Source organism: Epinephelus fuscoguttatus, linkage group LG15, assembly GCF_011397635.1.
Source record: "Epinephelus fuscoguttatus linkage group LG15, E.fuscoguttatus.final_Chr_v1".
Classification (NCBI taxonomy): Eukaryota; Metazoa; Chordata; class Actinopteri; order Perciformes; family Serranidae; genus Epinephelus; species Epinephelus fuscoguttatus.
Window position 1 is genome coordinate 34775136 of NC_064766.1, and position 15936 is coordinate 34791071.

Consider the following 15936-nt stretch of genomic DNA (forward strand, 5'->3'; position numbering starts at 1 on the left):
TGTTACCTGACGTTGTGACAGTGCGTAACACGCAGCTCACACAGCAGTGCAGCACAGCACTGAACACACGGTCAACTGGAGCGTTTTGCGTTTAGGCGTTGTCACGTAAATTACAAATTCCAGCACTTGCCGCTCCTGCCGCCCCCCCACACGTCGTGACCAAGTGCCGCCCTGGGCAAACGCCCATCAGGTCCATATCAGGATCCGCTACTGGCCCCACTTCTCAAGCGTCACATGCAGTTCAGGTGAACCTGCTCACCTTAAACTTTGCTCATCCATTCACAAACCTCTGCTTGTAAACACGACTGTTATCAAACAGCTTATAATGTGTTGCTAATCTTAGATAAACCTTGTTCATGATCGCCAGCTCTGACAAATTCATTCATTCAAACCTTTGTATAAGACTCCAGAAATCAATGGAGGGAGACCTTCATTTTCAGTGATGCTGAGTACGAGCAAAGACATAAAAAACAATCAATAAGCAAACAAAGAACCATCAGGCATATCAATTAAAACACAAATGAAATCATACAAAACAGCAATAGCAATGAATGACAGGTAAAAGTAGAAATACAGGGTGATAAACTTGCTAAGGTGTGCCAAGTGCCAGGTCTGTGCAGATTATTCTATGTGTAAGGTGCACTTTAAGAGAAAGACATTCTGCCTAGTTCAGTTCTGATTAAGGGAATGTGAAACAACAACCTGTTATGTGAGCAAATACCAAGATTATCTGAGGTCAGCATCTATATCAAAGTTTTATAAATGAACAAATACCAATGCTGCTCCTGCCTCACAGCTAGATGTGACCAGCCAACCTTCAGTAAGAATCACCTGTTATGAACCGTAGGGCTGAGTGCTAGACAGTAAAAGTAAAAGTGAAACTTAGCTTGCAAAAAAAAGTCTTCTCCTTTGACAACGCTTGTGTCACTGTAGCTTTATGGGATTGGTTCTTTAGGTTTGTGATGTAACAAACTACCAAAGCCTCGATCTTTGTTTTTGAGAAGATCATTGGTAAACTGCAGATCCAAGGCAATGGCGTTGACTGCTTATTTCGTTTATGATATGTCTTCTAACATACAAAAAAACAACACATTTACATGTTAACAAGATTAAAAACTTGATTTGACGACCTTGACTTCTGCCACTTGAACCTCCAGACTCCAAAATGACCTCCCTGAGAAGCCCAGACCAACAGAATCTATTTTATCTTATCATCATCTTATGTTACAGATACAATGAATTTTGATTCTAATGAGGAATAATGAGTGTGTAACTGTGCAAAAGCAGCAGCTGACGACCCTCTTTCTCTTCCTCCAGCTTGTGTCTGTGATGGGGCTGGTGTGGCTGACAGTGTGTGCAGTCCAACTGGCCAGTGCATTTGCTTTCCCAACTATGCAGGGCAAGAGTGTGACGAATGTGCACCAGGCTACTATGGATACCCAGACTGTGCTGGTGAGTGGCTTTGATCCCTCCATGTCCACCAAGCGTAACTACAATAGATAAACCAATTGGGTGCATGGGACGTGAGCGCTGGTGGAAAAAATGTTGCTGCTGGTTTCACTGGGCTTACTGTGGCCTCTTCTCATGACTCTGTGGAGCAAACATGCTCATTCTCCCACAGCATCCTGTAAAAGCCAGCCCTGTCTTCCGCATTTTTTATGAATGTGTTATTCGTGACACAGCATTTCACACAGAGCTAGAGCATGAGAAATATATATATAAACGTCTTCCTTCCAGGGAATTATATTCCCAAGAATAGACAACTGGGAATCACTGAAGGAAATCAGATTCTGGAAAAAAAAAAAACCCTCTTGATACCTCACCTAACTCTTACGCTGATATCACTCATGGCTTACATCAGCTTGTTTCCTGTCCACAGCCTGCCAGTGTTCACCGGACGGCTCATATGGCAGCATATGCAACACACTTTCGGGTCAGTGCCTGTGTCTCCCAGGGGTGGTGGGCCAACAGTGTGACCGCTGTGCCTCTGGACTCAGGTTCCCCCAGTGCTCAGGTAAACACATCAGGAGCCATCATACTCAAAATGAAGTTATTTTGGGACTGAGCAGGAGCAGCAGTTAGACCAGTGGTATTTAAAGGAATACTTCACACACCAGATGAGCATGTGTTTATCAGTTATTCTCCCTGTGTAATGTTGAATTCATGAAGGAAAAATTGTTGTTTTTGCACGTCTCTGGTGAATGAAGAATCCAGAAATGGAGAAAATTCTTTATGAATTTAACTATCCTCTCTTCAAAGCCAGACTCCATTGACAAAAACAGTAATTTTACCTCACTGAACACGGGAGTTGCTGGTCTACTGCTGCCTCAATCTATTAGTTTCTTTGTGTTATTGTGTGACTTTGTGAATTTGAACTGACCCCTTCAAACACAAAAGTCACACAGTAACACAAACAAACTAACTGATCGAGGCAGGGGTAGACCAGCAGCTTCTGCGTTCAGCAAAGGTAAAATACCTGTTTTTGTCAGTGTAGTTTTGCTGTGGTATACGCAGCCCCCTATGATAGATATTGACCGATAGTGGGATTTTAATGGCTGATATGATAACGATAGTTTGGAGGAGGAAAAGCTGATAGCTGATTAATTGGCCGGTAACACCAGCCCCTGAATGCCACTAAAGCTTGTGGTAAAATCAGCTGTTCCCCGGGACAAAGCCACATTCTGTATCACCAGAAAAATGTCAAGTTAATTGCTTTCTGAGAAAGTTATATCTGATATACAGTGAAAAATTAGGTTGAAAGTTTGTTGTGCATTCATCGCTGGAGCGCACTGAGTGCAGGCCCCTCCCAGTCTCGAAGTAATCATTAGTTAATCATCGATTAGATTATCAGAAATTAATTTCACACACATTGCTATTGCAAGGCTTGCTACTTAATTCTAGCTAAATTATACTGACCACGCTAGCTAGTAAAACACAGAAAGCACGTAACGCTGTTCTATAACCAGCAACCTTATTATGTCCCTATTAAAAAAGTAAAGCTGTCCTTCATTAGTTGACTTTCATTTAAATCATACAAATGATCTAAAGCACACAACACCTTGTATTTGCATGTGAGGTACTCCGTGCAAATCCCCACGGCCGTACTCACGTGACAAATGGACGTTACAGCTATCGGCCACTATCGGAGCCTTGTTCCGCCATTAAGGATAGTTTATATAAAGTCTTCAATCGGCCAAACTAATGAATCTGCCGACCTCTACCCTATGATTTCAATTTATCAAGATTTTTCCCTGTTTTTGGATTCTGTTCATCAGAGGCATATGAGAAAAATGTTTTCTGCACAAATTCAGTGTAACACAGGGCAATTAATTGAAATACAAATGGTCATTTGGGGGGGTAGGGTTCAGCAGTGTCATATAACTTAGGGATATCATTTGTTTAATATGTTTATATTCCACAGCAGACACTAAATATACACTTTACTTTGTGCTTCCAGCCCCGATCAGTGTGTGTAACCCCGTAGGAACCGAGGTCGCCGATCCTCAAACGGTATGCCACTCTCAATACATTTTAATTTTCTATCTACCAAAGCCCAGCCTTGATCATGGTTTTATTACCCTTGATAACAGAAGTGGTTACAGTTTAAATCCAGCACTGGGGTGTGGATTTACATTACCTCAAAGTTGCATAACTGATAACACAGCTGTGCCGCTGCTGCTTAAAAGTTCTTCCAGCAGATTTCAAAAGGAAGTGTTTTTCCCTGAAATGTAAATGCAATTAAAATAAAGGAAAAGAGACTTCCTTCCGTTTTGAAGAGGAAGAAAAACAATAACGAGTTTCTGGAAGGTCATTTCCCCCCTATTTTGGAACAGCGCCTGTGTTTGAAAGAAGGAAAAACTGCAAATTTCCAGTCATTCAGAAAACTGGCACTGCAGCACAATACGCAGGCGCTCGCGGCTGATTTCAATCAATTATAATCTAAACAAATATAAGTGGACTTTCAACAGTAGCTACCAGTCTCAACAATCCATAGATTCCTTATCTGTTGTTTCAGGGCTCCTGTCGCTGCCGAGCAAACGTGGAGGGAACCCTGTGTGACAGGTGTAAACCTCTCTACTGGAGTCTGGCTATGGACAACCCTCGTGGCTGTATAGGTGAGTGACCAGAAATCTGAAGAGAACGAAAAACTATCATTGACTTAATTTTGTAAAAGGTACAATTAAAAAATATTTAGTTGACCTCCTATCAGTCAAAGGTGCCCCTGTCTCATTTATTTTCTCTCCAGGAGTATTAGTTCTGATCACTGACCCCATTTTCCCCCACTGTATTAAATCACCAGTAGCAATCTGACAAGGCACTGATATGGGTCTTGGCCCTTCTTACCCAGAGGATATGTCAACACACCCCTGTCAACAAGGCTGGATCTGCCTTCCTGTCCCTCAGAGGGGAGCTGAGGAATAACTCACACAGGCAAATTCCTGTTAACCGCTTTGAACGCGGCGCGAGCAAGTGAACCTGCGAGATTTCATGCTGTGACTCTGCAGTAATGAGTACCCAGTGGCACATCAGAAACTCTGGACTTCTCCACCCCCACAAAATAACTCTGTCCTAATCCTCTGAAAAAAACGTAATTTTGGGAATAATAGGCTGGGCTGCCATTATCCAGCCGATGAGGGAACAGCTTCGGGCTTTGTCCAGATACCTGTCTAATGTTACAGAACAAGAATGTTGTCACTACCGCATAGCCTGAAGACACAAGATGAGGGGAAAAAAAGAGCTTTTAATATCCTAAGAATGCCTCTGGTTGACTGCAGCCGGACATTAAGGGGAAGCTTTTTCCACTGTGTTGAAAGTGAGCGGTGGCAGTAAAGTTCCTCTGGGCCTTTGATGTGCAGATCTCTGAAGATTATGGGGTTTTGTGTCGTTGTGTTTTCACCCATGAAAGTGACAAAATCCTGTAATCAGAGTCTATTCACTGTAGATCCCCCCTTTTATACTGTCATAACCTCTCCCCTCTCCGTGTGTGTCTCATACCAGAGTGTCAGTGTGATTTGAAAGGGACCTTGAGTGGTGTTGGAGAGTGTGAACAGGTGAGTATTTCAATATTACCTGCTGTGACTGATACACATCTATTAATCAAATCGTGATTCAGATGAGACCTTTATCTTACAAAGCTTTGACTAAAAGGCTCAGCCATTATGTCGTATCATTTAATCTGTTTGTCTTATATTCTCCTGATGATCTGTTTGTTTAGAAAAACGGACAGTGTCACTGTAAGCCTTTTGCATGCGGACTTGCGTGTGAAACCTGTAAGGACGGATACTACCTGCTGCAGAAAAAGAAGTATTTTGGCTGTCAAGGTAAGACACCCTTCTTTGCCAAACTTTAAACACCTCTTTCACTCACATACTTTATACTATATGTGCTGCTGACTATGTCGAGTAGCGATCTGATCGTATATTGACAATTGGTTTTTCCTACACCAGTATTAAGGCGACTTTAACTAACTTGCTATTAGAGTTAAGACTGAATGAAAATAGGCTAATCTTCTATCTGCACCCTGCTGTGCATTCAGAAATGTTACTGCTGGAGCATTGTGTCCGCCTGCTGAAGCCCGTTAATCAGAACGAGTGTTGAGTGAAATTTAAATCTTTAATTACAAACAGTTTGCTGTCTCTTTTCCATGGACATCCTGCATCTCCGTTCTACATATTCCTGCTCACCAAAACTTTGCTCTGCACTCCATGAGAAGAGTTAATGTCGTGGATATAATTTGATTGTGATATCAAGGATAAGATAATAATGTCAAACTGATATGATGCTGTGATGTTGTTGCACACGGGAGTTTAAAAAAAGAGCCATTGTTTGAATAGAGGAGATATTGTATTAAATAGATTTTTTTTCATGTTTAAATATTTTAGATCAGGTGTACAGATTCTTTTATGAATCACCTCATAACTGTCCGTATTGTCTGACTTCCTTTAATTAATATTCATTGACATACAGAGGACCATCTCTTTGGAACAACCTACTTCCATCACTACAATAAACATCGACATTATTTTTAAATCAAAAACATCTGAATGGGACTCTAATTTACAAAGACTCTTAACACTTCATTGATTCACACAAAACATTTTTTTTTTGTAATTTGCACATTTCTTGTAATTTGTAATACTGCTAGTCTTGAAACTTTGATCAATTATGCTATCGTTGATTATATATTTTTCTTTTTTTATGTGTCACTATTGCTATGTAATAGTGGAGGAATCTTCATAAGCCATTTTTCTGGCCTCACCTGCACAGTGTTTACACATTTTAAATACTTACTGTCTGTTTAAAATGTGTAAACACTGTGCAGGAGAGGTCAGAAGCCAAAAATGGCACATAAAAAAGAAAACGACATAAACAAAGATTGCATTGCTGATTGCTGCTCTCTTTGGTTCAAAGTTTGAAGTGTATTGCATCTGTAACCACAATCAACAGTGATGTCACCATACAGTACTGACCACACCCTGAGCACACTTTATCTTTGCAACAAGATGAGAGGTTGAACCACTGGAGGTCAGCAAATACAAGACTTTAGGTTAGCCTTAAGTGTTGGGCAAAATCTGTTTTCATATTGTTCAGTTGATGTTACTCAGGATCAATAGTTTAATATATTTATTTGCACATACACGTGTATAGGCAAGACAGTAAGAGCAGGGAAATATGGCTTTTCAGTCTGGTCATAAAGGGCTGTTGCATGAACTACAGATTGTACATTTTCGTATGCCTGTTACTCCGTTGCCTATTTCTTGCCTCAAATGTTTTCAGAAACATACTTTAGTGCACTATTTAACTGTAATTCAAAATTGCTTGTAAGAGACCGACCGCCATATTGTTTCCTGTGTCAAAACAGCCGAGCTCAAATTACGTCACTCACCAGCAGGAGAGTTTATTTGCCTGATGCAGCACAGTGCATTCTGGTAGTTGTAGGTTTTCTTCCTCTCGAAAAAAAAAGCAAATGCCACAGCCCTTTTTCTCTGTTTTCTCTCGTCATGTGGCACCACTTTCAAAAGTACTTACATCTTTCTTCTGCTGCATAGATCGCCCAGTTTTATTAAAAGACCATCTTTCCAGCAGTGAAGTTACTCTTTAATAAAAAATACTGACTTTTACTCTCCCTGGCAGGTTGTCAGTGTGATGTAGGTGGTGCCATTGGCATGGCGTGCGATGAGATGTCGGGACAGTGTTGGTGTCGGAAGAATGTAGTTGGCCGTGAATGCACAGAGTAAGATGTGGTTTTCTTGAATGTCACATTTAGCATGACATATTTTCACTTTTGCAAATAAATTAAATTAGACTTTTTGTGCACCTTGTTAGGCCTGCACCAAACCACTATTTCCCCACCCTCCACCAACTGAAGTTTGAGGTTGAGGATGGCACCACGCTGAATGCCAGACCAGTGCGCTTTGGTTATGACCCCCAAGAGTTCCCAGATTTTAGCTGGAGAGGTTATGCTGTAATGTCTCCTGCACAGGTTAGTACAAACTCACATCAGTACCTTGATATATTTGATGTGGTTATTCTAATAAATTGCACTATGGCCAGTCTATTTTGGGGACTATCTGCTACTTCAATAAGGTATTAGCTTCCTTTTTCAGTCTATTCTGATGCCACCATGATTGTTTTGCTTTCACCTCTGCTCTGATATTCCTGCTTAAAGCACACAACCTTCTATGATATCAGGGGTGATGTGGGACTGTGGACACCAGCTCTCTTAGAACTAACACTATCTCTCTTCAGCCGGAGGTGATCCTTACACTTACACTTGGCTTTCCTGGCCCTTTCCATATTGTAATGCGCTACTCCACCCCTAAAAGAAAGGGGAGAGCACGAGTGAGAGCGAGGATCTTGGTGGTGGACGAAGCTGGCTCTCAGTCTTGCTGTGACTGTAAGTGAAGGGCCTGCCTTCCTTTGGCTGTATCTTCATCCCTCTGCCTCGCTTGCTGTCTGTTGATTAACCCGCTCTGTTTGCTTAAGTTCTCATGATTTTTTAACCTTTCCGGTAACATTATATCGTCATCGTCTACTCAAACCTGTGCCATTGCAGTCAGCCATGTGTCACTCTCGCCCCCGCAGAGTGAAGTCAGAGTAACAGTGCATGTTGACCCAAAAGATGAGAAGCAGCACTTATTCCGTGTGGTTCTGCGGTTCACTAACCCGAGCAGCACCAGTGTGACCGGTAGCATCAAGGCTACCAATAACAGAGGCACTGCAGGTGAGGCTGCCTCTTCCATTGTATCAGCTCTGACATTTCATGTACATTTCATATCATCAAGTCTAACCCATTGTTGAAGAAATACAATAAATAACTGATGTCCTTTTGCCATGTGTTTATGTAAGCTGGGGCGTGATGTGTCCCATGCTGATGATGTCCCACCCTCCAGCTGTGAGTGTGTAAGATTACAGACCTTTCTTCCTGCTGCTCTTCAGGGTCAGATCAGAGTAAGGAAGTAGTATTCCCCAGGAGTCCCTCCCCATCCTTTCTCACTGTCCCGGGAGAGGGCTTCGCTGAGCCCTTTGCGCTGGCCCCTGGGAAATGGATCATTCACATAAAGGCAGAAGGGGTTCTGCTGGTAAGTTTGTACTGAAGACAAAATTGTAGGAATTGTCTTGTAAGATGTGAAAAGAACAAGAATTGAAGTCTTACTGTGTAATGTTGTACTGTGTTTATTCCTCTGTTCATTTGTTCATAGAAAGGCAAAGTCCCTCCCCTTCTGGTGAACGATAGTCAACGGCGAGAGGCAAATAATTTTTTGATCCTGCTTGAATTTTGCCATAAGTTACACAAATGATGTTTGTCAATTTAAAAGATAATTTTGTGAGTCAAAAAAAATGTGCAGTTTGCCATAGGTTTGTTATAAAACCATTTAGGTTTGTGTGACTACTCTTGTCTTGCATGATAAACATCACCAACATCAGTTCAGTCAGGAGAGACTCGTTCTGAGAGAAAATGATATTTATTTATATGTGCACAATTATCTGAGAAATGTAACAAGTCTTTGGCGATTAGACCCCATCGTGATGTCATCTATTCCTGGAGGGTGGTGAGGGAGTAGTAGATTAGGGATTCCTGAAATGAAGAGGGAGCTGAGGGTCTGGATGTGAAGAGGAATGGGCTTTTGATGAGCTCGTCCTGGGCTCTGGATAAGGTGACTGGAGGCAAATGGGTTGGAGGAGGGTGCGACAATTCCGCCTGAAATGACAGCTGACATGAGCAGAGAGGAGAACAGATTTAAAGTTTGTCATTGGGCCCATGGAGCAACTGCACAAGAGACTCCGCCAGCCAGACCGTCTACTTCCATTAAGCGCTCTGCTTACTTGAATAGGGATAAAATGACTTAATCGTGCACCTCCTCTAGACTTCCCAAATGTTATCCAAACAAATGGATCAAATCCTGATGGTAAAACAAGTTATTTTGTGGGGTTTGTAACACTAAAAAAAAAAAAAAAAAGAATTCGCTGATTAACAGATGTCACCTTCACAATGTAAATCTATGGAAAAGGGTCCAATGACATCACGTAACCGACCCAGAAGTTGTAATTCCACGTTTGGCCACTAGGAAAATTGGCTTCACACTCCACAAATGTGACTTTATCTTTTCTGATGCGTTTTATCCAGCTACTTATCAGCCAGGAAGAAAAACAACGAGCAAGACCTGTTGCTTGCGTGAGAATATTTGGGTTTCTTTGGTGAGAAAGAAAGTTATGACATGAGTTACACGACTTGTGTAGTTTTGCTAATTCTGTGTTTTCAGTCTTACACAGATTCACATCAAACTGCAATTGTCGTGTCTTTCAAAATTATCTTTTAAACTGACAAACATAATATGTGTTATTCCTGGCATGATTCAAACTGGTTTAAGCAATCATTTGTCCCAAGCCATTAACTACCATGCATATTTTTCATGAAATAAGGTCCCATGTCAAATGGAAGAGGAGGGACTTTGCCTCTCTATAAGAGAAGAATAGCAAAAGACTGAATACTAAGTTCATATTGTCACTTTTACTTCTCAGGACTATTTAGTGCTGCTGCCGCAGGATTACTACGAGGCACCTCTGCTGCAGGAGAAGATCACAGAGCCCTGCACATACTTACCCACTGCACACAGGGATACAAAGTAAATCTTTAACATTTCTCCTCAGTATATTCAAGGTCTATCATTATTTCATATTCACCACTTATGCATGAAATAGGTGGTTTGTTTTCATAGCCATCCATCCTTGCTTTATACCGTATACAGTTCCTGGTTCCAGTTTACTGGAAAGAAGTCTGTCATGATAAGTATGTGTAAAGGGTGCAGGTGTTTTTTTATAGCTGAAATGAATCATAATATACAGATTGGTTGTTTTGTGCCAACGGGTAAGAAGAGAAGTCAGGATGAACTTGTAATTATCTCTCATCATTTTTGCTGACTCTTACTCTTCTGTGTGTCTCTTTCCCAGCTGTTTGCTGTACAAGCATGTGGCCATGGACGGCTTCAGCTCTGCTCTGGGCTCACAAGGAGTGCTCTCCAGCCGCAAGGGGCGCAAGAGGAGGCAGGCTCGTGTGCATCGTCCCACCCCAGATCACCCTGAGATGGCTGCTCTCAATGGCAGACAGGTAGAAGGCATAGATACAGAAGCTGAATTCCAAATTGCTTTTTCCTTTCACTTTTTCTTCACAGCACCTGCCCGTACAAACTACATGCTGTCACATGCAGTATCCACACAATATGGGCATGCTACTTCCTCATAACATTGCACCCTGACCCACAATATATATCCATTACCTTGGATATAAAACATTTACCGAGCTAGCCAGAGACAGAGGTCAATCTACAGAGCTCAGCTGTTGTTACTTTGCAATAACTGCATACATAGTAGATTCTAACACAATATATTTACAACAGTAAAATTACATCTGCATTCCTTGTCGTTGGTGATCTTTATGATTATTTTTTTTTCACTTTAACTATTCATATTCCTGTTAATACTATTCGACTGGTCATCAGTTACTTGAATGCTCCGTCATCCATCATTGTGGACTCTGACAGCTGTCAAAGAGCTGTCGAGCTGTCATCTGTCTGGCACTCAGTCGATGTGACGAATCTTCCGCTGTGCAGAATTGCTGCAAAATGTGACTGAATACCAACCATCCTGGTTGGCATATTAGATATGACATACTATGTATTGGGCCATACTAAATCTTTTTCTGGCATCCTAAATAGTATGGTAGTTTGGATATTGGAACACACAGAGAGTTTGTTTTTATTATTGTAGGGATCACCTTTGAAGCATGAATAGGTTGAGCACAAAGCTATAAAAAAGACTGAGGTCATTCCAGAGGTTCTTATCAGCTGTTTCAGAGTCCAGAATAAAAAACAGATGATTGGGTTTTTGGCATTGAGACTGTGGAACTTCTGCCCAGTTGGCTAGTAAGTAGTTGGTCATGCTTTAATCATTTTTCACTTATTGCTTATTAACCTCCCTTAGTTTGTTTTTCTTTTTATTGGAGTTCATTAACATAAAATGACTGTATGATCTGTGTCCTGTAGTCGCAGCTCCAACTCAGTCTCCGTGTGCCCCGTCCCGGCCCGTACGCCCTCATCCTGGAGTACGCCAGCGAGGTGGACGCTGTCCAGAATGTCAACATACTCATCAGTGGCCAAACAGATTTTGAGATTCCAGCCAGGGCCAACATTTACAGTTGTGCCTACAGGTGAGTCTGTATTTGTATCTCTTACTTCAGCTGTCCAAACACTTCTTATATTAGTGTTTTGTTGATTTATGTCTTTATAATCTGTAACAACAGTAATGTTCTGGAGCTGGAAAGCTGGAGAACACGTGTGTTTTTCAGCTGTTTTGTGTCTTCAACCCCTGCAGCTTTTTGTGCCGGAGTGTGGCCGTTGACAGCAGCAACCAGGTGACATTTTTGCAGCTAGATCACAAGACGGAGATTCTTCTGCAAACTTCCACAACATCATTCCTGCTGGTGAGAGAAATGTCTCCACAAAACTTTCATAACAGCTCAATATCTAGATGTGCAATTTAAAATACACTTGTTTCTGTCTCTAGTATAAAGTGTATGCAGTTCCTGCAGAAGAGTTCTCCATTGACTATGTAGAACCAAAGGTGCTGTGTGTCTCCACTCATGGCCGCTTCACTGAGGACACGTAAGTCACCTTGAATAAACTCAATCGCATGCTTTTAATAGCATTAATCATGCAGGCCTGTAAATGTAAGCTGCAATTTAGGAGATGATAATATGAGACTTGTCACTTGTCTTGTCTTGTTGTTTGTTTGTGCGGAGACACACACCTGTTTTCCAGGTGCGATTACAGGCGTCCCTCCAGCTGTGTAAGATAATATACCTGAGGATGAACTTAGGGTCAAACTCCTTCTTTCTCACTCTGACACACTAAATTTACTCTCACCCTGAACCTAAAGACCAGGTTAGATGTTACAGTTAAGCATGTGTTTACAGCTTTCAGTGTGCAGTCCTGTCCTTTACTGTAATTCACTTCTGAGCAGTGTAAAAAATGCCTCCACAAAAGGGAAAATATGACAAAAAAAGAGATGGAATTGATTTAAGAGAGCCTTCATTTTTACAGAAGGTTAAAGATCTTCTTAAGTGTAGGAAACAGTTTTAACAGGACTTTTTCACATGATTGTGTACCGGTTTAGTTTCTAAATCTGGAAAGAAAAGCACACATTTGACCAAGAGGGAAATGCAGGGATAATTTGAAGTAAGTCTGACAAAGCATTGGCATGAAATGGGGAGGTAGAATCAGGAAGGAGGGCGTACAACCTGAGGGCAAAGTGTTATCCTGCAAAACAAAGGCTTTCCTTAGAAGTGTATATATATAGTGTGTGATGTCAGAATTAATACACATTGATGAGACAGTGTGATAACTAGAGGATTTCAAGATTTAAAAAAGGATTATTGGAGATTCGTGTTGTTTTATTAGTCGTAACCTCTGACTATCCCCTGACGCCTCTCCTAAGTCACATTGTTCTGCTACAATAGCATTTGGCAAACACCCTCAACAGGCTTTAAGTAACAGCATCTTGTTGCTGTTTACTTTTCTAGTCGACACTGCGTTCCGAGGCAATTCGACAAGCCAACCTCAGCCTGGATTTTGTATGCTGCCCGTGATGGACAGCTCGCTGCAGCACCGGCTGTCTCTCCCCAGCGAGAGGAGAACGAGGATTGGAGACGGAGGCGACAGACCGGCGTGTTCCCTATCCGTGAACCTCAGAGTGATGGGGTTCTGCTTAAATACCCTCAGGTAAAAACTTTGTTGAATAATCTGAGCTTTGCTAGACTTCCCCCTGCTGCTGGGAGACATTCATCGAGCAACTGCTGCCCTGACAATCATTTTCAATTCCAGCACAACTTTTAAACACTTAAGCTTCCTCCTTTTATTTTTTATTTCTCCAGACGGAGATCACTTTCACTCCGAAGGTGCCCCTCCCAGGCACATATGTGGTTGTGGTCCATTATCACCAGCCTGAACATACTTCCTTCCCTGTAGAGGTCCGAGTGGATGCAGGGCGTGAGTGGAAGGGTAAGTGTGTAGGAGGGAGCGGTAGGCTGACTCCTGTGAAATAAAATAGAATTATAGCGTTTATCAGCTTCCACTGAAGCACATATAAGTGCGGTTACTCGGGCAGTGAGCCCTCTCAGTGAGGGGGTGATTCCTCCTTAAGAGCAGATTAAGTCCCTGGGCTCATGACAAGATGATCAAAGGCCTTGGACACACTTCCCTATATGGCTTTAGTGGAGGGACGGATTATTATGCAGCATGCAAAAGTCTCTCCCTCTTTGTCTACTCAACTTTAACTCTGCTCTTTTCTTACAGGTTCAGTAAATGCATCCTACTGCCCTGCGGTCTCAGGCTGCAGGGGGGTTGTGATCGCTGATGGGCGCATCGCCCTTGACTTTGAGGAGAATACTTGGCAGCCGCCCACCATCTCTGTGATCGTGCCACCTAAGAAGACACTTATTCTGGTCGGTGCTCAAGTCAAACTCTGTCCAAATGATGTTTAACCAACAAAATGAAAGTGGTAGAAATATGGGAAAAAATATTAAGACACTTCTGTGTTCATTTAGTGTGTGTTTTGTACTGGAGAGGTTGGCAAGCTGAGGTCCTCTTTCCTTAGTGTTATGCCATATCCCCAACAACAACAATGAAGGGACTGTATTCTACCTGGCAGCCCCACACAGCTTTCTAAAAGCTAAGCCTCCAACCTCAGTAGCACGGGGGCAGGTCGGGCTTTGCTTTCCTGTTGTTCCTTTACATTTACTTTCTCTTCTTCAGATAAAATCAAGCAGAAAAATGTGGATAAAACACTTAAAATCCTCAGTTTATCTGTTTATCAGTCTCTGCGTCATACTGATAAATATGATTTAAGCACAAAACAAAACAAACTGAAAGTTTCTGGTGAGATTGTGTGTTTTAATCAGTTGTTACGCTTTGTGTCTTTTGTGTAGGATTATATCATGTTGGTTCCTGATAGCAGCTACACTCCAGATCTCCTGAAAGAAAAGCCGCAGGATAAATCTACAGATTTCATACAGCAGTGTAGAGGAGAGAGTTTCTACATTGAGTAAGTATCCACCAAATCCATTTGAAATGGTGTTTTAAAGATCAGCTGTTTAATAATTTTGTTATAAGCTCTTTTATCTTGTAATCTGTGAAATACTGATGCCTTGTTTGATTTTCCTACTGTAATGTTCCCTTAACTCCCCCTTGCAGCAGTTTTAAAACAATAAACACAGTGGAAGTTTTTGGAAACAGTGCCCTCTAGCTGTGATGATGGAGTACAAAACCACATCTGTATTTGAAAGAACTCCTTTTATTTTTCTGTCTCCTCAGCCCGAGAAATTCTCCCCAGTTCTGCAGAGACTCTGCCCGCTCTCTTGTAGCAGCGTATAATAACGGAGCTCTGCCTTGTGACTGTGACAAGTCCGGCTCCACAGGGAACACCTGTGATCCAGTTGGAGGACAGTGTCCCTGCAGGCAGCATGTCATCGGTCGACAGTGCACAAAGTGTGCCACGGGATATTACGGCTTCCCCTACTGCAGACGTGAGTGAATGGTTACTTCACTGAATGTGACAGTTTCCCACTCTTTAATCTCTAAAATCCCCCCTCTCTCTTCTGCAGCGTGTGAGTGTGGCCGTCGACTGTGTGACGAGGTGACAGGAAGCTGTATCTGCCCGCCTCAGACAGTCAAACCAGCCTGCGATGTGTGTCAGAATCAGACTTTCAGCTATCACCCGTTACTGGGCTGCGAGGGCTGTGACTGCTCTCCTAATGGCATCAAAGCCAACGCAGGGCCTGACTGTGACCGCGTCACCGGACAGTGCAAGTAAGTGAAAATCTAAAACCTACGGCAATATGGAATAAACATCAAATATCACAATATTTTTCACCAAATACAAGATCAGTATTCACTATTGGTGCTTTTACAAAATATTTACACACGATTTTTGTTTAATACTCACCAGTAATGTGGATGTAATTGACCAAGTGGGTAAAGGCAGATAATAGAACAGCTAGAGCAGTCTGGTGAGTTCAGTAAATTACATTAATTTACTGTAATGCAGCCTTTAAAACCAGGGAAAGGAAACACTTTCAATATTACAATATCCAAAATCTAAAACAACATGTAGTCTCATGTCACAATATTGATATAATATCAATTTATGGCCCAGACGGACTACAAGGTCTACACACATAAAATTGGAGGTTGAGGTTTATTAGTGAGATAAGTAAATTAAACAGTGCTCTGTACCGTATGTTTTTTTTTCTGTTTCCTGTGTATTAAACTAACAATAAAGGATGGAAAAAACGTGTTGCCATGTTACAGAAATTTTATGTGACTGAAAGCAAAAAAGTTCTTGACACAAAAACAAAAACTCACTTAAAGCATAAGATTCAAA

The 15936-nt window shown here is 41.8% G+C and overlaps 1 protein-coding gene across 3 annotated transcripts in view; it reads left to right on the forward strand.

The window, feature by feature from the left end:
• The window catches only part of LOC125901613 (laminin subunit alpha-3-like), an 85503-nt gene that overhangs the window by 39004 nt on the left and 30563 nt on the right, over positions 1-15936 (forward strand). For all 3 annotated transcript variants that reach the window (XM_049597345.1, XM_049597346.1, XM_049597348.1), the window contains exons 14-34: positions 1318-1452; positions 1880-2014; positions 3458-3510; positions 4016-4115; positions 4999-5051; positions 5216-5321; positions 7135-7234; positions 7327-7483; positions 8086-8224; positions 8440-8582; positions 10024-10127; positions 10453-10609; positions 11544-11707; positions 11872-11980; positions 12064-12161; positions 13079-13277; positions 13430-13556; positions 13851-13999; positions 14483-14598; positions 14868-15079; positions 15158-15362. In XM_049597345.1, coding sequence (XP_049453302.1) covers positions 1318-1452; positions 1880-2014; positions 3458-3510; positions 4016-4115; positions 4999-5051; positions 5216-5321; positions 7135-7234; positions 7327-7483; positions 8086-8224; positions 8440-8582; positions 10024-10127; positions 10453-10609; positions 11544-11707; positions 11872-11980; positions 12064-12161; positions 13079-13277; positions 13430-13556; positions 13851-13999; positions 14483-14598; positions 14868-15079; positions 15158-15362 — 2761 coding nt within the window. The remainder of the gene's footprint in view (positions 1-1317; positions 1453-1879; positions 2015-3457; positions 3511-4015; positions 4116-4998; positions 5052-5215; positions 5322-7134; positions 7235-7326; positions 7484-8085; positions 8225-8439; positions 8583-10023; positions 10128-10452; positions 10610-11543; positions 11708-11871; positions 11981-12063; positions 12162-13078; positions 13278-13429; positions 13557-13850; positions 14000-14482; positions 14599-14867; positions 15080-15157; positions 15363-15936) is intronic.